The sequence below is a fragment of the Megalopta genalis genome, chromosome 2, assembly GCF_051020955.1.
Source record: "Megalopta genalis isolate 19385.01 chromosome 2, iyMegGena1_principal, whole genome shotgun sequence".
NCBI lineage: Eukaryota > Metazoa > Arthropoda > Insecta > Hymenoptera > Halictidae > Megalopta > Megalopta genalis.
In genome coordinates, this window is record NC_135014.1 from 36,646,458 (window position 1) to 36,670,424 (window position 23,967).

At 38.6% G+C, this 23,967-nt stretch overlaps 1 protein-coding gene across 2 annotated transcripts in view; it reads right to left on the reverse strand.

The window, feature by feature from the left end:
• Window positions 1-23,041, reverse strand: part of Cerk (Ceramide kinase) — a 47,709-nt gene extending 24,668 nt beyond the window's left edge. Inside the window, exon 1 of one of the 2 annotated variants that reach the window (XM_076519265.1) lies at window positions 22,581-23,041. In XM_076519265.1, the coding sequence (XP_076375380.1) occupies window positions 22,581-22,710 (130 nt within the window). In that variant the 5' untranslated portion in view covers window positions 22,711-23,041. The remainder of the gene's footprint in view (window positions 1-22,580) is intronic. The other variant, XM_033478657.2, reaches the window with a different exon arrangement.
• Window positions 23,042-23,967: the final 926 nt, after the last annotated feature.

Here is a 23,967-nt window from a genome sequence, read left to right on the forward strand (position 1 = left end):
TTCAGGAAAAGCTTGCCGAACGTATCTTGCAAGTTTCGCGTTTAATTCGCGTATACTGGTCAACAAAATTATAGCATAGAGAACAATTTTGGATAAAAATTGGCAAACTTCGACTGACGATAACTCCGCGAAAAATCATCGTAGGATAAAGGCTCTTTTTTCAAATTACAGCTTGAAACCTCTACTTTAAAATAATGTATCTGAGTTTCAAGTTTGATGCACTCACACCGCTGTAATTATTCAAATGTGAAGCCACGTTTGCGACATTGAAAATTGTCATTGGCGACATTGAAAAATGTTTGACGAAATGCACGGACTTCGTAAAATTTTTGTCGAAGATGCCGTTCGCAGTCGAATGAAATGTAATCCTTCCTCTTTAATTAGAAGAAAGCGAAACGCGGCTGCGATTTTTTTTCGCAAAGTTACGGCACTTTGAAGTGACCTGATCTTCAATGCAAAATTTTTCAATGCTGTAATTTTTTGAAGTAGTGTATTAATATAATGCAACATACATTATTATAATATAATTTGTTAAAAAGACGACGTTTACGAAATTGGAACAGCGAGAAGTGCCAACCTTTTAGAACAATAAATAAAGTATTCAAAATAGTAAGAATATCTTTCATATTTTTCTTATCTTCTTTTCTACAAATTTTTCGTAATTCACGACCTCGTTATTAAAAAATCGCTTTGAACACGGTTAACGTATATTGTTTTATAATAGTGACAAGATTGGATTTATAATTTCGTATAATTTCTATTATAACGTATGCTTGACTGATGAAGATCGTCTAAAAATCTGTCACAGAAACATTTTGATAATGTCAGAAAGTGTAAAAGAAAAATTCAGAAACCAGTCATTTTGACTGATTTGATAGTTCTAGTGTTAAGTAATCGGTTGGAAGTAGTTCGAGAAAAACATTTGCATGTCAAAGCGAAATGCATGTCAACAATAGCCTGATCGATCGGTGGATCCTCTGGATCTCGTGTCACGTGCAGCCACGGTTCACGCACCGACGACGCAGCGTGATCGCAATTGCTAATGATCGAACGATGGATCGATCGATCGATCGATTGCCGGGTTCCTCGAACTTTTCTCGAACGCGGGGGTCCCGGACGAATTTTCATCCGGCTCGAGTTCGAAACGAATCGACTTTCTCGGGCTCGCGTGACGCCCGCGAGCCGCGCCCAGCGAAATAAATCGCATTGTCAACAGCCGCGTTGAACCCCGGGACGACGAGGACGGTTGAGAAACTTTTGATGCCGCGCGATAACTCCGATCGAAGCGTTCCCGCCGACTTCCACGATCGCGTTTCCCATTTACGAGACTCGAACCGGCTGTTAATTATACTTTCACCGAGCCGGGCGAGTTTCTGAACTTGCTATATTCCATCGAATTTACTCGCGACGGAGTGAGACAGTTTCTGCGACGTGCGAAATTGTTGTTGGGATTACTGAAAATTTGTTTAATTGATTTCATGTTTCATTCGTGCTGTTGCTTTCTCGAATTCTGCAGAGGTGCGCCGATAATAGGGGTTGTCCGTCGACTAAAAATATTTTGATTGTTGATAACGATAATTGCCGTTGTGTAACGATAATGGCTGTTAAATAACGCAGTTGTCTCTTTGTTAATATTTCATTAATTCTTCAACCTTCGCTTGTTCGGTCACGCCATTTGTTTGCCTGATAAATTATTCTGTAACTGGATTGTCGCAAAAGTAATATCAGTTTTTCAAATAGATAGCATACAAAAAAACGGAAATTACTTTTGCAATAAATAAATATTAGGTGGGCGTTTAAAGTAATTTGTTAAGCGATCAAATGGCGCGGCTGAGCAAGTGAAGAGCTAAGGATGAATAAAATATTAACAAAAAGACAATCGCGTTATTTAACAGCAATTATCGTTGTTAACAACCCACAATATATATAATATAATATTATATAACATAATATTACATAATATTATATATATATACCATAATATAACATAATATTATACATGCATAATATATACATATTGTTGCGAATTACTCCATTTCTCTCGCGTCGCGGCATTTTATTTACAATAAAGAATATTAACTATAACACAACTCGATACAATTATATCTTAGATCTTTCAGAAGTGGGATGTTGCTCGTTCGACGGTCCGATCTCGACTCTTCGATTGTCCGTTGGTAACACTCTTCCGTGACAACCCCTATCTTCTATTATTCTTTAAGGAGTTGTTCACAACAGGGCAGTTTCACATTACAGCGACTTGATTTGGACAAGTCGCCGTAACAATATTATACACAATATTATATATGTATATTATAACATAATAATATAATAACATAGTAATATAACATATAATATTATATATGTATAATATACATATATAATATAATATAATAATTATATATGTGTAATATGCATATATAATATAATATAATAATTATATATGTGTAATATACATATATAATATAATATAATAATTATATATGTGTAATATGCATATATAATATAATATAATAATTATATATGTGTAATATGCATATATAATATAATATAATAATTATATATGTGTAATATACATATATAATATAATATAATAATTATATATGTGTAATATGCATATATAATATAATATAATAATTATATATGTGTAATATGCATATATAATATAATATAATAATTATATATGTGTAATATGCATATATAATATAATATAATAATTATATATGTGTAATATGCATATATAATATAATATAATAATTATATATGTGTAATATGCATATATAATATAATATAATAATTATATATGTGTAATATGCATATATAATATAATATAATAATTATATATGTGTAATATGCATATATAATATAATATAATAATTATATATGTATAATATAATATAATAACCACAATCTCTATTGACAGCTCAAAGAATTAACAAACCTCGCATAAGATTTTAATATGAAAGAAAGGAAAAAGCTGAAAGAAGAATTTAATGCAGCGGCTTCAGAGGCGCATACGATTCATAGACATGGAACGCGAGCGAGCCTCTTCGAATGAAAACGAGAGCGTTCCCGAAAAGCCGAAGGTGTAAACGAGCACCGGCATCGAGCACAGATTGCATTCGTCCGGCGAATGTAAATGAAAAGACCGTTTCAACCATTAACCGGTCCTCCTCTTCTTCCTCGTTAGCCTTCGCCGGTCTCCGCTTACTTTCCCGTGCGTTTCTCGCCTTACAAGGTTGCTTCTTGAACCGTTCCCGCACTAAATCTCCGACGGCCATGTTCGAACGACCACGATAAGCCGAACATCGTTTCTCAGACTTGCTAATTTCCGCTGCTAATTGTTCGTCGAGAGTACGCGTACATTTTATTCAGCTGCTTATTCAACCGTTGTCCTTTCAACAATTTCGAGAGAGACCATAAAATACGAAGGCGAGAGTGTTTTTTGCGGGGCAGGCTTAAAATTGCGAGACCGTAATACCGCTATCCTTGATCCAACTGTCTTAAGTAACGTTTCTGTGCATCGAAAAAAAACAAAGTTTTAAATTAGTAATATTATTTCTGCGGAAGTGAAAACAAATAGGCGGAATTTCGTTTGAAATTCTAAGAAGTGTATAGAATATTCCGGCTTTGCTTAAAAGGTAAATTAAGCAAAAAGACAAAATTGGTAAATTAGAGAGAGAGAGAGAGAGAGAGAGAGAGAGAGAGAGAGAGAGAGAGAGTAGCTAGGACATTTCGAATAAGCACGGCAGAATAGCTGTCGGATGGAGGCTGTCGAGTAAAGACTGTCGGATGGACGCTAACGAGAAAAATACAAAGCATTCTATTATCTAAAAATTTCTTTTAACATCTCTGCTAAGGCGACAATGTACTGATCTATCAAAATAATGCAATGATTAAATAGCAGAACATTTGGATGTCAGAATACAAAAATCAATGTTCGGATAAAGGAGTCAGTACGGTATTCAAATCGAAGTCATTCAAAAGGAGTTGTAAGCACATCATTTGATAGTGCGCCTAACCAATCATCAGAATATATCGTTCGCATTTCCCACGATTTAAGTCGTCGGGTTAGGTAACCCAATTCTCCGAGGCAAATACGTAGTCCCGGTGCTTGAAAAATTCTCCGCCGTCGGCAAATCGTAGATCGCGCGGTACGAATTCTGGCCCGTCCCGCCGAATCTTGCTGGCCGATCTAAACGCGTTCGCGTTCTGAGCGTGCTTGTCAGTGCAGCTTTTGTCCCTGGGCAATCGGATACCGTTCGCGGCCGGCGTCGGAAACGATGCAATTCCAGTGCATCGCTGCCTCCAGTTTCGCGTATTCACCTACTTTCCTCGGCGACGCGGTTGGCTGAACGGTTTCGCTGATTTCGTTGTTCTTCGCGGGTGCTCACGTGCCAGCTCACGTGTACGGGAGGGCGACGATGCTCTGTCGTTAGCGGATCGGTCGCTGCCAATTGGATTGCAACGTTAAACCTGTCGACATTCTGTACGTAACTTATATTTCTATCGAACGCGGTCGAGTGACCGCTTTTTGAACAAACCTTGTATTCGTTTCCAGTTGATAAGATTAATATAATAATAGTAATAGTGAATGTAATAACAATAATTCCAGTTAATAAGACCATTTGACGTGCGCAAAGAAAACACTAGATTACTTTTACGTAACAGTTAGAAAACATTTATCTTTTGCATTTTTGACATATATGTATACAGAGTGTCCCAAAAATGTCTCGCAATCCGAAAGTAGGGGATTCCTGAGGTCATTTGAAGCAACTTTTTCCTTGGCGAAAATGCAATCCGTGGCTTCGTTTACGAGTTATTAACGAAAAACATTGACCAATCAGAGGCGAGATCATTTGGCGCGAGACGGCAGAGCCAATGAGCGGAAATGGGCTCCGTGCAGTCGTTGGCTTGGCCGCCGCGTGCCAGCCGAGCTTGCCGCTTATTGGTCAGTGATTTTCGTTAATAACTCGTAAACGAAGCCTCGGAGAAAATTTTCGCAAAGGAAAAAGTTGCTTCAAATGACCTCAGGAACCTCCCATTTCCAGATTGCGAGACATTTTCGAGACACCCTGTATACAGGGTGTTACGCCTAACTGAGAACAGTAGAATATCTCGAAATAGATCGAAGCTATGAAAACAATGTTTATATAAAAAGTGTTCAGTATAAAGAGATGTTTTAGGTAGTATCAATAACTTTTTTATTGATACAATGGTGAATGATATTTCAAGGTCAAGTTGACTTTTTTAAATAGGACTATACATTTTTTTAGTCATATTACAATAGCTGCTTTCAATACGAATACAATGTTGTATTATTTCTTTCAAATAATCATAAATTAGAAGCAATAAAATTTGCAACAACGGGAAACTGATGGTATTACAAGTCGCGTCGCGTCGGTTGTCTACATCTGCGATTTTACGTATTACTGAAATTGCAGGTTCTATGAAATTCGTCCCTCACTTCTCGGCATGCATTAAAATCGTCACCTCTTAGTCAAACTTATTTCGATCTTTTTCCTGTAGAGTAAACATTTTCACACACTCAATGCTTTAGAATTTTTTCACTTTCGTCTCGATTTACTAAAGATACAATTTAGACTGATTATTGGACATACAAAAGCTATAAGAAAACGCAGAAAAATCCATCTTTTTTTTATGCTCATCGTCAGTGTATTATTTACATCTCGTTGCATCCGCATTGGGCGATTGCAACAATGTCGCGAAAACATTGCACTGAACGTAAACAGAAATCGAACCTTTGCGCGTTTCCTTACACCTTTCATAATACCGTCTATACACATGTATATGATACAATTAGTGCATTTTACGCACATGAAATTGTGTCTTGCGACGATGTTAACATCATTTAGAAATTCCTGATATAACAAAAATAATCAATAGCGTCACACGATCATCGCCCGAGTGCAAAGGGTAGATACTAGGTTGAGCTTCTCCTTTCTCTCTGACTTCGATAAAAGCTGGGACCGGAATGCGGTTCAATTAAGACGTCATCCAAACACGGCGCTGTTTGTGCATCGACCAGAACGCGGTGTCTAGCCGTGGTCGTTACGACGCGTCATCACGGGATTATATCAGCGGCAAAACAATCAAATTCACCTGGATCACCGGCGAACCGTGCGTTTAACCGAGGGGACATTACGTAAACCGAAGGCACGCAAAAGTGAAACTTGCAAGTTGCAGCGGCACGGGAGTGCAGGTGTGCAGCATGTGCAGACGGGTATAGCTCGGGCGTAATTTATGCGATGCCCTCTTTACGTAATTTCTCCTGGCGGAGAGCAAACCGCTTTTTTCCAGCCGCGGGTAAATTGACGCAACCCCGAGGCCCGGGAGCCGCGACCTCCCGCGATCCTAAAAATCGTTTCGAGCGTCTCCTTTGGTACTATCGGGGCTCGCCATAAGTTTGGCACGCGGCCTACTTGTCTCCGACGATGACGCGACGACCTACACCGTTTAGGGACACATCCGCAACGCTGATTGTTCTCGCGGAACGATACGCACGCTTTCTACTTTCTTCGCCCTCTCCGACGATTTCGATCGTTCCCCGACGGCTCAAGCACGCCGATTCGAAGCGATTATGGCCGCCGGCGTGGTGGGCGTCATTTGATCACGATAGATCCACGTTTATGCGAACAAAATTTTCGGCGATGCAGCTAGGTTGAAACTATTGTTCGTGTATCTAACCACTACGAGTCACCTGGACAAACGAGTTGTTGCTTTCAGTAAACAGATAAGGGTTCAAAATCGATAAAATAAAGAAAAAACAACAAAAATAAATTTTTAAGAAAACAATATAAATGTCTGATAACGAAACGAAAGTTATGTACGACTCCATCTGATAATAACCGAACGTGAAGCGCGGTTATGTCAAGGTGGAACCTCGATTATCCGGACCAGTTTTGGAGAGTTAAATGTTCGTATAACGAAATAGTTACGTAGTTGGATGACTATCTGACATTTTTACCGTGTTGTATAATTAGTTTAGTTGCTATGCATCGTTTTAGATCGAATTGTTTATTACGTGAAAGGAATCGGAATAATTAATAGGTCAGACAGTGGCAATCCGGATAATCGAGGCTCTACCGCAATGGAAGCACCACGTGTTCTTTGGCCCTGTCACAAATATTTTATTTCGTTCTCTGAACTCTTCGATGCTTGCTGAATGTACACTAATGTTTGCTGTTACAGCGTGTTCGAATTGACAAGAACTAGCAGTATTTTATTTTATAATTTTATATATATATATATATATATATTACATATATTTATATATAAATATCTATATAATTATATCATTAATATTATTAATATTATATATATTTATACAATTATATCATTAATATTACTAATATTATATATATTTATATAATTATATCATTAATATTATTAATATTATATATATTTATATAATTATATCATTAATATATGTAATTAATAATATATTATTATTATATATATTATATATTTTATAATTTCATTTTTGCGAAAGACGATCTCTTAGTCCGATGAAACTGACACTTTATCCAATTCTGAGATTTTTAAAATATAGAACTGGGAATATGCATAAAGATAGTCTGTTTATTACGTATTAAATTCGTTCCGATGGATTTTCAATTAAAAATGAACAGCCCCAAGGTATCGAGAAATATTAATGCGTGTTTGAACCGAAACATGCTCGAATAGAACGTCTCTCGTAAAGATCGGTGTGTTTAAAATTTATAGAAATCGCTTCCCCGGAGCCGCGCGTTCTTTCAAAATCTTGCAAAAGTGATTCCCGAGCAGGAGAGTCCATACAATTTGATAATTTTCCGTGCACGAGACTCGGCATTCAATTTTCTGCCTCGAATATCTCTATTCCCGGCGAATATTCCTTGCAATTTCGATCTCTCGCACGACCGCGTCGCTCTCCCTCCACGCTTTGTCATCCTTGTTATTGCCTCTTATGTAAACGAGACGGAATATTTATTGCGAAACGGTAATTAGACGATCGTGACGATGGCTTCATTACGTGTGCGACGGTTTTTGTTCATATCTCTCCGTGTCGAGCCAAGAACCCTAACTGCGTGGTGAAGAAACGATTTTCTAATTGCGGTCTGTCTCCCACCCTGAAAACGTTCATAATCCAAGCAACGTACGTCGACGTACAGTAATTTCTCGCAGAAATGCTAAATTTCAGGTTATTGAGGATTTCTCTGTGTTAGTCCTACGCTTACGTAATTTACTGCTACGTCGATGCTAAGGGTCGTCGAAGTCGGTCAAGCGTGTGATATGTCACGCGACGCGAATTCCCGGAAGACAATACAAAATGGTCTGTTGGGTGCGAGTCAGGTAAGAAAAACCGCGGAGCTATAAGGTATGTGGTAGGTACTAGGCATAATAGTAGGTACTAGACCGTCGAATCGTGTCGCGTGGTCTCCGAATTGCCTTTGAATGGTGTCGCGTGGCCTCCGAATTGCCTTCGAATCGTGTCACGTGGCCTCCGAATTGCTTTCGAATGGTGTCACGTGGCCTTCGAATTGCCTTCGAAAATGTGGCAAGAAATAAGAAATGAAATAGTCAAGTCATCGTTTTTATTCTAGCATTACTATTCAAGGTGTTCCATAATTATGTTAACACCTGGAAAGAGGTGATCCCTGAGATCGTTTGAAGTAACTTTTTCCTTAGCGAAAATGCAATCCGCGGCTTTGTTCACGAGTTATTAGCGAAAAACAGTGACCAATGAGAGGCGACCGAGCCAACGAGCGGACGAAGCCCAGTGCCGCTCATTGGCTCATCTGCCTCGCGCCAATTGATCTCGCCTCTCATTGGTCACTGTTTTTCGTTAATAACTCGTGAACAAAGCCGCGAATTACATTCTCGCTAAGGAAAAAGTTACTCCAAATAACCTCAGGAATCACACCTTCCGGATGTTAACATAATTATTATTATAATTATTATTTTTTCCGACTGCCCCGAGTTTCTATAAAAACGAGCCGCGAGGCTCGAAGAATCGTGACCTCCGAACATGTTTGAAAAAAATTATTGTACCTGCAGAATATGCTGGAAAGATGGAGGAGCGAAGGAAAAGAATATATATATAATACATAATATTATAATTAAAACAATAATTAATATAATATTATATTATATAATATTATTATTATATTATATTATATTATATTATATTATATTATATTATATTATATTATATTATATTATATTATATTATATTATATTATATTATATTATATTATATTATATTATATTATATTATATTATATTATATTATATTATATTATATTATATTATATTATATTATATTATATATAATTTAACTTATTTAATTAACATTATTTGTACCTAACAAAGCGTATTACATTCTTTATTCAAAAATAAACAAAGTAAAAGAATAGAAGAAAGTAAATGCGTCTCATTCGACAAATATAATGTTGATTATGTCCGGAAACAGACCAAAGCAATTGATCAGCCCACAGTTGCCGGCTCGACCAGCCCAGATCGATTTTGTTAGAACAACTGTCCTTGGGCAGCACCAACTTAATTATTGTGCGCAATTTAACCAAGTTTATTGCTTGCGGGGGCCGCCTTGTAGCAACAAATTAGAGGAGAGTCAGAAATGCGGAGATCTCGCGGAGAATAACAATATAATAACTGCGGCTGAGAGCTGCTTATTAAAGAGTTAATTAAGTGACCAAGCGATACCGTCGAGCACCGGAGGAAGCTTAACTAAGAAATACAATTAAGAATACAGGGGAGAATTACGGGCTGAATCAGAGTCTGATTAACGGTGGATTTACCGGGCAATAAAGGTGTCCTAAATGTGTTGTATCATAAAATTTACCAGACTGAATTCATTTAGACACCTTGCTATTTTTTGTTGTACTGTGTGCTTGAATTGTGAAATTTGCTCAATGATCTTTTACGAAAGACTTCTTGCTGTTTCGACAATTCGGCGAGATAATTGTGGAACCGGTTATTTCGACCGGCGCGCTAGATTTAGTATTAAAATGAACGTTAAATAAGAATCGGAATAAATGAAAAATGAGTTAACATCAAAAGAAATGAAAATTGAGTTGGAACCCGAAGAAATGAAAAATGAATTGGAAATAGAATAAATAGAAAATAAATTAAAATCGGAGGAAATAGAAATTAAATTAAAACGAAAAGAAATGAAAAATTTATTGAAATCCGAGGAAATGGAAAATAAATTAAAATGAGAAGGAATGAAAAAATTAATTCAAATCCGAGAAAATGAAAAATAAATTAAAATGAGAAGAGAAACGAGGAATTAATTGAAATCCGAAGAAATGAAAAATAAATTAAAATGAGAAGAAATGAATAAATTAATTGAAATCCGAGAAAATGAAAAATAAATTAAAGAGAGAAGAAACGAGAAATTAATTGAAATCCGAAGAAATGAAAAATAAATTAAAATGAGAAGAAATGAAAAAATTAATTGAAATCCGAAGAAATGAAAAATAAATTAAAATGAGAAGAAATGAAGAATTAATTGAAATTCGAGGAAATGGAAAATGAATTAAAATCGGAAGATGTGAATAATAAATCAAAATCGGAAGAAATGTAAAATTAATGAAAATCCAAAGAAATAGAAAATGAGTTCGAATCAGAAGAAATGGAAAATGAATTAGAACATATAATCACTGAAATAAGTACAATTCGATATGTGACTTTCCTGCCATTCTGATTCATAATGAACTCTATACTCGTGTCAACGAGACGAGTCAGCGAAGTGACAAACAAAGAATTCGTTCGATATCCATATGGTCGATGCTACTGCTGCAGTCATTGGTTGCCAAACGACACTTACGAATCACATTCCGGAGCAACGTCTGGTGACTCGACTCGTTAGCCCGAGTATGGTGGCATAATTTCGTCATTAACCGTCTTTGTTCGCAGCGTGCAATCGAGGAAACTACAGAAATATAATAATATATCGCATCTCGACAGCTTTTCACACGCTAGACGGCAACGTCGACTTTTTTTACCGGTTCCCTGCAAATCCTTAAACACCAATTGCACAATTTCATCTCTCCCCTGTCCAGCCCGTTTATCAATAAATATTAACACATTAAAGGCGGGAGTCGTAGTACTACGATTTATCTCGACTTCTCATAAATATGTACTTTAAAACATTTTTTGTAATTAGTGTTTAGTTCTTTTTTTAATATTTCTTTTAGTTTTAAGAGTTTAAATAAACTTGTTTAAGTCTAAATTTTTGTATGATTACACAAAATATCGCCCGCTCTGGGACGAAAAACGAGGCGGGGCGGTCGCCGCGTTACCTAGCATGCTTTCGTCAAGATCCCACGCCTTTAACCCTAGAAAGATAACCATATGACAACGTACGTAAAAGATAACCATACGCTTCAGAGGCGCATGCTTTTCTAAGGCGTCAATTTTATACTAACAATGGATATTTATTTAAGTTAATCTAGTCATTTTAAAGGTTTGGCATTATTGTAAAAATAAAATGCATTTATATTATATTTTTTTATATTTTAAGTAATTTTAAACTTAAATCACTAGACCTCTATGAAAAATTAACAAAAATCAACAGTCTTCGGTTTATGGGAACAAATCCCGTACAATATCACAAAAAATAGTGTTTTATCCTTACAAACTAGTAGACTATAATATAATCAGTGTAAAAAAAACTATAATATTATAAAAAATTTCTTTAGAGACAGTCATGACAAACGTCTTTCTTGTGTTCACCACAAACTGTCTTTTTCATTTGGCACAGGTCATCTTTGACATTCTTTTCTTTTTAGACGTGCAAAGACTGCAATAACGCCTTTTTTTGGCTGAGGGTTCTTCTTCATCATCTGTGGAAGCCTGTACAGCAGATTTTGGAAGAATATTTTCAATGTTGCTTCGCACATGCCTTGGCAAAGTGGGTGCTTCCAGTCTTTGCGTCATCCACGGTGCAGTCAGTTGTTTATTTCGCAGGCGCCTCTGCGACGTAGGCTATCTTTCTCGGGTTAATGTGTTAATAATATAAGAGAAAACGGGTCACGGTGGACCCAGATATTGGATCGAATACGGACTCCAGCAGGAAACGCGAAGGACTTTGGTCGCCTGTAGAAGGCCTGAGATCTCGGAATCTCGAGGAAACCGCAAGATGGTTTCCCGGAGGCCTAACCGAGCCGCGGCGAACGAAGTGGCCGCTCAGGCACGATGCACGATTGCAGCAGCTGCACACGGAATTCGTAATTGCCCGGCCTCCGGCGTTTGTTCACGAACCGCGGCACGGTTCCGAATTCGTTCAGGTAAATTTAGGCGACGCGACGGGTTTGCGTCGACGCCGGTCGTTCACACCGATATCTCCAGTAGCCGATTCATGTCCGAGGGACCCCACCGCGAAGGAGACCAACAAACAGACCGGAGAAGGTCGTCGGTTTTCACCGACGCGTCCGACGCGCCCGATCCCGTCGGCCACTGTTCACACCGTTCCGCGATTATGACCTTCTACGGGCTCCTCTCTTCCGCGTTTCCCGGGTCTTTGACCGACTCCAATGCCTGGCCACAGAGAAGGTTCCTGGAAGATCACCGGCCGAATCACTGTCGCGATCGTTCGAGGACGTGCTCCTCTTCGAAATCAAGGGCTTGACAGACCTCTTTCGACTATGCGGCCTCCGCGAAGTTTGCTTTTTCTCTCTCTCCCCCGATCTTCTCAAAATCGTTAAGCCTTCACACTCGAAAGCTATTTTAATTCGAAATCCACGAGGAATTATTATTATAAATTTAATTGAACCCACTGGCAAGTGCAATAGTTGCAAATTTAATAGTTTTTTTCGGTATAAACAAATGTGGTACCGTTACATTTATTTTGAAACAATTTTTAACGGCGCCTCAGAGTCGCTCGACTGCGACTGATATTTGACCCTTTGTAACCCCGTGGAAAAAATATCGTACGGCTATTAAACTCGACTCATTTTAAAGCTTGAAACCTCTACTTTCGCGACGCATTGTTCATTTTTATCGAAAATTCTTTCCCACGTTGTTGCGGCTTAGAAACTGAAGACTTTCCTTCGCTTTCTCCTCCAAAACGATGCATATTCAAACGATTCTCAGGACATCGGACGATTTTTTCTGCGACTGAAACCAACGCGAGATTAAAGCTCGGAGCTTCCTCTTTGCAACGACATTGAAAACGTTGACCCACCATTCTTTCTTGCTGATTTACACAGCCAGAATGTAGTATAAGTTCGGTCACGTAGAGCCATCGCTGTGTAGTTTACGATGCTGTAAAGTCGGCGACGCACCTTCCATTCGAAGCGCAATAAAACTCGTAGAAGACATCGTACGTCAAAATTTTCGACGTCGTTGTAAAGGACAAGCTCTGCTCTTTAAATCTCATTTAATTTTAATCACGACAATAATCTGTTAACGTTTCCAGAATCGTTTCGATTCGCAGCATTTTTTAGCGAAAACGTGTCCTTGGTTTCTCGATTGCTGTACGGTGCAAAAACATCGTAAGGAAAAATGAACAATGTTTACCGAAAACAGAGACTTTTAGCTTCGAAACGAGTCCACGCTTGTTATCGTATCATTATTCTTTCGGAAATTACGAGAGCTTAGCAAACGAGAATTTGGCAAATATCGGTATCGTTTCGATTTATCAGAGATTCTTGCCGGAATCTCGATTGCACCTCGTCCAAATCCAGGTTAGACCGTAATAAAACGATATCTCGATTGTGTTCGGATCGGATCCAGATTAGATTTTGGTTGAAACCGTGGCGAAAACAATAAACTGATCCCCCGGAGAGGTCGATCCTTTGATAATTATAGCCCGTAGAGATTTATCACATCAAATTAAGGAATCTAAATTTTATCTTGACGATTATCTTATTTCTAATTATATAACTTCCCGTGTCTAGACACGATAAACAAAATAAATATATAAATAAATAAATAATCCCGATGCTCTCGAGCAACCTCGCGCGAATTTCCGAAGGTTTTCCGCGAGCTTTCCCGGCTCTCGGCCGTCAATATTACCGTGAAACCCGACCGGCACTGTTGCGAAACGACGAAACGCAAGAGTTCACAGCGTAAAACGAACCGGAGGAACACGGAGACGGATAATCGTATGCAAATGAAACCTGTCGCCGCAGCATCACTTCTCGCCGACAGGAATATTCGTACACTGACTCGTTCTACCCTCGTTGCGGTCTGGCTGTGCTGTACTCGATTGATTATCGCTGCTCCCGGCTCTTGCCTTGGAAACCAACAAATTCTCGTCGATTCCGGAACGTTCGCGAGTTAAAACCGCGCAGATATTCCCGGAGGAACATCGCAAAGCGAAATCCTCGCGAGAAGACACATTGTATCTCGAGCGAACGTCGTCTGAAATTATTCGTTAGCAACAATCCTACCGAGGTCTAAAAGCGACTATTGTGGAAATTTTGAATAAATTTTATCGTGTCGTTTTCACGAAGCAATTTTATTTATTTTAATATATATATATATATTAAAATAAATTATATAAATTAAAATAAAATATATTAATTAAAATAAAATATATTAAAATTAAATTGTAAAAATTGTGGAAATTTTGAATAAATTTTATCGTGTCGTTTTCACGAAGCAATTTTTGTTAGTCGCATTTAGACCTCGGTAGGATTGTTGCTAACGAATAATTTCAGACGACGTTCGCTCGAGATAATATATATATATAATAATATAATATATATATAATAATAATATAATATATATTATATTTATATATTATATATATTATACTTATATTTTATCCGTATATATATATATATATATATATATATATATATATATAAAATCGGTTTTACCCGTATATATATATATATATATATATATATATATATATATATACGGGTAAAACCGATTTTTTATAACACAGAACTGAAAGCCAATACTAATATAATACAGAAAATACAGAATCCGCGAATCAGCGATATAGATGCCTGAATGATTAAATAAATTCAACGATTTCGAACGGGAGCAGCTTTTACGATTTCGACAATTGAGCCGTTTATTTTGAAATTGGCATAAGTCACTTTGTTTTTAAGTCGATATATTTAAGGATTTGCGTTTAACACGATTAAAAAAATATGGATGCTAACTTTCGCGAAGATTTACTTGTATTTGTTGTGTCAGGATACTGATATATTTTTCTCAGTATAAATAATTTCGTATGAACATTAAAAAATCACCACTTTTCATTACGGTAAAGTGACTTGTGCCGCTTTCGAAATAAACGGCTCAATTGTGAAATAAAAAGCGTGAAACCGTTCTCGTTCGACCGGCGGCGGTAGGTTTAGCGTTAATTCGATGTTTACGATATTTTCGTTAGACTATTTGCTTATCTGGGCACTTTGCTCGTTTATGTTATCGTTAACGACGTCCGGATAGAGCAACGAGAGACCAGGAAACCGTGTGATACTCGATCCAAGCTCAAGGACGACCACATCTCCATTTGTTCCTGCTTTTACCAATCGTCCCGTAGTCATTGCTGATTCCAAGCACACCTGCGTACATCGCATTATACTCGACACCATGTGTTTTCGTCGGGCCGGACATATCCGAATGCAGTCCTCGAGATGGCCGATTATTCAAACCGTGAAACCGTTTTATGCACGATCTATGTTAATCCCTTTTATCATGGAAGCGATCCACTTTCTCCGATAAACGCTGCCGACGCATCGGTCCTTCGAATGATAATACAGTACTAATATGTTTATTACGTCAACGGTTTAAACTCTTTGTTATAGGAAATGTTGTGACAGAGCGTCGTTAACGATAGTGACAGCGATAGGAGGATGAGTAATGGTATGTAATAGTAACGATAATAAGAATAATAAGGTAATAGTAACAATAATAGGAATAATAATATCATAGTAACAATAATAAGAATAATAATATAATGGTAACAATAATAAGAATAATAATGTAATAGTAATAATAATAAGAATAATAATGTGTAATAGTAACAATAATAGAATAATATAATAGTAAGAATAATAAGAATAATAATATAATGGTAACAATAATATAGAATAATAATGTAATAGTAACAATAATAAGAATAATAATATAATGGTAACAATAATAAGAATAATAATGTAATAGTAATAATAATAAGAATAATAATGTGTAATAGTAACAATAATAGAATAATATAATAGTAAGAATAATAAGAATAATAATATAATGGTAACAATAATATAGAATAATAATGTAATAGTAACAATAATAAGAATAATAATGTATCAATAACGGCAATAATAAGATCAAGGACTTAAAGATGGTTAATAATTATTGCAATAGCGATGGCAGAATGTTTAAAAGACGTAAAAGAATTTCACAATAGAAGTTCATAAAATGGCGACAATGATTGGCATTGATGGATAAGCGATAACAATAATGCAGACAACATATCGTCAATCTTGCGAGTCGCGGAATTAATATGAATAATAAATTCCTCGGGAATTAATTAATTGATTTCGATAAGGACTGCTCGGGCAGACGACTGGCAGCGATCTTGCGATCGATCTTCGACTGCTTTCCTGTCTGACATTATGCTACTTCCATTCTACAACCTATACGTAGCATAAGTTCGGTCGAAGATTAGATTACACGTTCCATGGAAAACTCGGCTAATTTCGAATTCGTTTAACAATACCGTAAATTACAGGTTGCTAAAGAATAGCTCGTAATGGCCGCCACCTTGGGAACTACACTCGGACTCCCCGACCTTCCCGATCTCTACCATAACTGCTCGATACCATTGATCCTTGAAAATTCTTTCCAAGCCTTCGCGAATCGCAAAATATGATAATCTTTAAAAAAAAAAGAATTGTTTATTGCTACTCATATCTGCGGCACTGTTGCCGCACGATTTTTACCCGAACGAAGATATCGTCTTTGAAAAGATAAAGAAGACAAACGATGGATGGATTGCCCTGTCACGAGGCTTAGCATGCTTCGAAAAGCAGCACGAATATCAATAAATGGACCGTTTAGTTTGAAAGTGGTGCAAGTCCACTTTCTTTCGTTTCGAGAAAATTGAATGTTAGCAGATCTGACAATTAAAAAATATAGGTTAATTGTGTGAAGTCTGAGAATGTTTGTACTAATTTATCAATATATAATTTGATTATATAAATTTCTTTTAGGCGAATTTAACTAAAATGATATACAATTTCCAGGCTGCAAATGGACTTACACCACTTTCATAATTAGTCAATTGTAAATATCATTTAATTTCAATTGTGAAATAACAAATATCACTTAAAATATATCTTATATTAATCCAATTTTGTTTATAAATAATAACAAGAAATACAATAGGATTAGCATTTTTTATTTTGAACGTTAATTATATTTATATATTGTTAAACTTAACACAAGAGATATTGGTATTATTAATTATTTATGCTCTTCATGTGGCAGTGTTTTAAATATTCATGATGCACAGGAGGTATATAAGGTAATAGCTGCTGCATATCCTTATATTTTTCGTATGTAATGGGCTTGGCATCGTGTTGGAAATTGGACTTACATCACTTTCATAATCAATGGTTACGCAATTTCTTTTACCGGCCAATTTTAAATTGAACAAAGCATTGGCATTTTTTAAGATATTAAATACTAACTAGTTATGAACAAAAAGTTTACACTAAATTAAGCATAAATTACGTGATGTCTCATTTTTTTTTAAAAAAGGACTTACACCACTTTCAAAATAAACGGTCCAAATATCAATCGATTTCGATCGAGACGACCTCTGATGAATCGACAGTCGTTCGTATGCCTCGGTATTTAATTATTCATAACTGGAATCATTTCGCGAACGCGATGTTTCCTGCGCCGGTTTTCTGCAATTCTCCTGAATTTGGATCTCGCTTCGAATTGCTAGAACATCGAAATGGCTGCAGTACGGTGCACCGGCTGCAACCACCGGCATCCTAGGCGATCGAACTACGTTTCCTGTTTACTCAGCCACCTCGGCGCGTATCCCGTCGACAACAGTGACGGTGACATTCTCACCTGATAACGATAACAGTGGACCCGGATCGACGATTTTTATCTACGAAAATCGATAATATAACCTGCCCGAAGATCCGCGATTAGGCGAACCAGATAAGAAAAATGTCGATTCATGATTGCAAAAAAAGAAGAAATCAAAGAAAATCGAGCAACGAAGGCTACGCAAACAATAATCGAAAATCGACATTTCATTACGCGGAATGTTGTGTCACGACAGATCGTCGTCATCGATCATCGTTCTCGAAGATGAATGTCGACCGACAAGATCCACGCACGATGTGCCCGCAGATAGATAAAACGAAGTCGGTGTTTGGATTAACAATTTCGCGATATCGATCGATCGCGATCAACAATTACGACACCGGCCGCGTCCATTAAGAATAAGATTTTGATTAGCGGCGATCGATGCGCGGCTCCCCGGATCGAAAATAACGAGGCCAACCGATGGATCGTGCCGATGCGATCTCTGGCGACACTCGCAACGAAAATAAATTCCACGGCCGCGATTTTCGATGCCTGTGGATCTCACCAAACGTTGCTCAACATCCTAAAAACAAACTCGACCGAATTTTCTTCTCTTTCGAGGAAAAAAAAAGCCGCATCCTCGACGCCGAACGAAAATCTGACGGCTCGCAATGCCTCGTTACATTCGTTTACGATTTACATCCTGCTGTGTCGTTAGTTTTTGTAAAATTATAGCGTGCTCCGAACTTTATATCGCCAGGCCGCGGATTTTTATGCGAGATAAAAAGCTGTCCAAGTTAATCTTGTTATCCCGCCGTTACAGTTTTGCATTTGATCTACTCATTTTTTGCCGTAAACGCATAAAATCCGCAGTCGATAATATCGCATTTCATAATAATTCTAACGTCATCAACTTGTTTACAGTCGAGACACTGTCAGTTTCGTGTGCATAAAATGCGGAAAGACACGCATATCGTGTCGATTCTCATGGAAAATAAGAATCGTCTGGATCAATCGCAAAACAAAATACTTTCGTTCTTTAATCATTCCAACGGTATATTGACATTTTTACGAAAAGTTTACTTATTGTCTTCGTAACTCTAACACTTCCTTCAACTTGACTATCGCAAATGCCATTCGCCGCTCGTCTTTATCTCCGCTCACATAATCGCATATACTTCTCCTTTCTCTACTTACTTTTTCCTCTTTTTCTTTTTAGTTTCATTCTCTACATTTTATCCGTCCTTGTGTAACTGCTACATCATTATTACCCGCTTTACCTCCATTGTTATCACTTTCGAAAATGCTTGTAATTTCTCGATTATTCGAAATTTTAACTACTCGACGTCACGACAAATTCCGAGCGAAAATGGTTTCGGAGCGAAGAAGGTTGAAAGATCGTGGAAACAAGAGGATCGCGTTTCGAAATTAGCTGGATAATCGAGGCGCCCAGCAGATCGTTCGAAAGTATTTAATCCCTAGGGGATAATGAGGTCTCGATTGCTCGAGTAACTCGATTCTAACTCCATTTTGCTGGAACAGAAGCAAACCGGATTGATTGATCGGCGCGCGTACAGGAAGGAGCCCTCTCTCGAAGGAGATTCGGCGTTTTCTGCGAGAAAATTCGCCGGCGTCTCGGTAACCCGATTCGCGGGTGAATTCCATCGAAAATAACCCCGAGCGAGCGGCGTGCCCCGTTCCGAACTGGGGAAAATTCTTCGTGTGCTGATCTTTTTAGCAAAAAAGAACGGATCCGCGGTTAAAAATAGCTCGTTAACGCGTCTTCCACCGCCTTCCGTCAACGAGGATATTTTCGCGCCAGGTAAATATGAACGCCGCCGACAGGATGAATAGTTCGACGAAGGTAAACGATCGCTTTAGCCGCTCGGCCTAATTTCGGCTACGTCTCCTGCCACTTGTGTCTGCCATTTTTTGTCATATTTGGACACCTCTTTCGGAGCGGCGCGGCTCAATTCAAATTCTCGCCGAAGCGAGCTGAATTTCATCGAGATGTTGGAAGGACCGGTTCGCTGGACAATTTGCGGCAGAACTGACGTAAAAACGGCACTCGCGGAACGACGGGAAGATAAAGAAAATCTATTGTTCGTATCTAACCGTTGTGAGTCACCGGGACACATAAATAAAAAAAAGAACAAAGTAAGCGTCTGATAAAAAAAAAAGCAGAAGTTATCTATGACTCGACGTAATGTTTCATCGATAATTGTATCTCGGCGAACTTTTCGCGAGAGAACGAGCCACTGTGCGACCCTGTCGGGGGAATAGCCCGGCGCCGAAGTTCCGTGTAACAACTTCCGGAAAAATTGCCGAGGCTCGCGGCGATGATTCCGTCACGGAACCGTGCAATTTCCTCGCGGCGAGCCGATATCCAACGTCCTCCGCGATAATCGCATCGGTGGGCCGGAGGAACGCTTTTATGTCGTTTCGAAGCGACAGAGGCAGGGGGAGGAGGAGGACGACGACGAACGGGAAAAGTGCGGTCGCCGTTAATTCCTCTTTGCCTCGCGATCATTGTGGGGAAAAACAATCCTTGGCTCGTCTGCGCGACCAATAAAATACTCGAAGCTGCGAGGCCAATTTTCTTTTTCCGTCGGAGCGATTCTCGGTGCAACGAATGCACCTGGTAACGCTAGGCCGCGATCTCGGCGCGGATTTTTATGCGAAATAAAAATTGTCTACGCGTCGATTGCAAAAGATAGGAAGCTAAATAGAAGGTTCTTTCTCTCTCAAATAATTTTAGTAGATCGTAAATAATACAGTGACACTTATAAGTCCTTTTGATCTTTCTGCTATTTTCAATTGCAGCTATGTACTCATTTTTGCCATAGATGCATAAACTCCGCGGTCTACTTGTTACGTTCCCCGTTCGAATGAACTCGACTTCCAAACTGTTCGATCAATTTCCTATGCGACAAATGTTCGATCTGCTGTAAATGATAAGTAGACTGCGGATCTTCGCGCAAAACCAAAATTGTCTGCACATCGATTGCAAAAGATAGGGAACTAAATAGAAGGTTCTTTCTCTTTCAAATAATTTTAGTAGATCGTAAATAATACAGTGACTTTTGATCTTTCTGCTATTTTCAATTGCAGCTATGTACTCATTTTTGCCATAGATGCATAAACTCCGCGGTCTACTTGTTACGTTCCCCGTTCGAATGAACTCGACTTCCAAACTGTTCGATCAATTTCCTATGCGACAAATGTTCGATCTGCTGTAAATGATAAGTAGACTGCGGATCTTCGCGCAAAACCAAAATTGTCTGCACATCGATTGCAAAAGATAGGGAACTAAATAGAAGGTTCTTTCTCTTTCAAATAATTTTAGTAGATCGTAAATAATACAGTGACTTTTGATCTTTCTGCTATTTTAAATTGCAGCTATGTACTCATTTTTACCATAGATGCATAAACTCCGCGGTCTACTTGTTACGTTCCCCGTTCGAATGAACTCGACTTCCAAACTGTTCGATCAATTTCCTATGCGACAAATGTTCGATCTGCTGTAAATAATAAGTAGACTGCGGTTCTTCGCGCAAAACAAAAATTGTCTGCACATCGATTGCAAAAGATAGGGAACTAAATAGAAGGTTCTTTCTCTTTCAAATAATTTTAGTAGATCGTAAATAATACAGTGACTTTTGATCTTTCTGCTATTTTAAATTGCAGCTATGTACTCATTTTTGCCATAGATGCATAAACTCCGCGGTCTACTTGTTACATTCTCCGTTCGAATGAACCCGACTTCCAAACTGTTCGATCAATTTCCTATGCGACAAATGTTCGATCTGCTGTAAATTATAAGTAGACTGTGGATCTTCGCGCAAAACAAAAATTGTCTGCACTAACTGCAAGACTCCGGGGCTTAACAGACGCGTGTTACCTTTTCTTTTTAAATAAGCTTGACGAGTCGAGCGTAATACGATGGTATCTTTAAATTGTTTAAATGTTCTCGCCGTGTTGAATTTCGTCTATACAATCCGCAGTCTGCCGATAAGGAAAAGCCGACGCACTGGCTATCAATTCGGCCGCTTTCGATCGACGAATTCAATGGAGTCTGTGAACGCGACGAGATAAAAGATTTGGTTATGCTAAACGAGCCGCTGATCCCGCGCGGTTCATTTGCATGAACTTATGACACGTGTGGATCGACCAGACGCGACGGTATCGACAGAGATTAAGGTCGAGCATTCGGATTGAGAAAAATCAGCAGCAAGATAAAGATAAAGCGAGCGCTCTGACGAAGGATTCCTGACAGAGAACCGACAAATTCGCAGCAGCCTCGAGCTTTCCGCGGTGGCGCGACTCGATCCAGCGCGAACCAGCTCTCTTAGTCGCTAATGCACCCTCGGCGAAACAAAGCCGCGCACAGGACATCTCGCGTCTCGGCCGGAGGGACGCAACCCCGCAGCGACTCCTTTGTCCGCGATCCTCGGGCGGCTGATCCTTCTATTATCTCCCGTGATCGATCAGCTGTGATGCGTGCCTGTGTCGGCAGCCGTGTGCGTGAAAGCCGGAAAAATCGTACTCACTGTACGGCGGTTTCGCTGTTTCCCAGATAAGCGTGCCGCGATGAAAGTAGACCCTGCACCGTTTCTTCTTCACGACGAACGTGTTCAGGAGCACGGTCCTGGAGGACTGGTCCGTGATCTCCTGCATCATCCTGGCGGCCGGTTGTCTGGCGGGGGGCTCAGCACAGAAACCGCGGCCAAGTCATTCTACCGACCGCTGACGCGACCGATTCGCAGGTCCGTAGGATACGGTCGCTGGGCGAGTCGAAGACCAGGGAAATGCACTCGCGACGATGCACTATCGCCGGATGCACTGTCGAAGATCCAGCCCGCTCCACGGCTCGAGCACGACTGCGGTAAACGATCGACTCGATCCGGACTCGTGCCACACCGTTCACGCTCGGCTTTCCCCTGTACAGTTTCGCGGAGCAAGTGATAGAGGGCCGCTGGCTGGCCTGGAGTCGACTGCCGCCGTCTAGCTGTATCGCCCGGAGCGACACGCTCGCGTCTGTCTGGTTATTGTGTTTACCATTCTACTGATGCCAACCCGCCGATCGCGGCCCAATTAACTCATCACCGCGCACCGGGTCGCTTGGTACCACGAGCTGGCCAACATTGTTTATTAACTTCATTAACTGCAAGAAAGAATTGTCGTTCGTCATGTTTCGCTTCCTTAATCGTTCGAATCATTTAAAAATATTATAATACGGCCTGCATTCTCGTATTTTTCGGACGTTTTACTATCTTGTGCGAAAAAATGCACTAAATTATTTTGAGATTATTACCATTACCATTATTATTATTATTATTACTATTATTATTATTATTATCATTATTATTATTATTACCATTATTATTATTACTATTATTATTATTATTATCATTATTATTATCATCATCATCATTATTATTATTATTACTATTAATATTATTATTACCATTATTATTATTATTATTATTATTATTAGTACCATTATTATTATTATTATTATTATTATTATTATAACTATTTTGGAATTAATTATTTTCTGAACGACGCACGGTGGAGCATTTGATCTCGTCAGCTGGTCAAAATTATTTCATTCGTTTTATTGAGAACAAAAGTATATTGAGCATGAAATAAAGCGCGATCGCGCCAAAAGATGCACGGGACAAAGACTTCACAGATATATTTGTAAATATTAGAAATTTTTGGTGAAGTCATCTCAACTCGCTTGCGAGTGCAATCAAATTTTGTACGAATTGCTTGAAATGTAACATGCTTCGCGGAATTATTGGAAACTTTTGAACATCGCTAACCATTAAAACAAAGTTTTTCAGGTCGAACACTCCCCTGTGCGGCGTCCGCGGAGCTTCTGAATTTATGAATGTAAACATGCATATTTAAAGCCTATCGACGAGGGTTAAA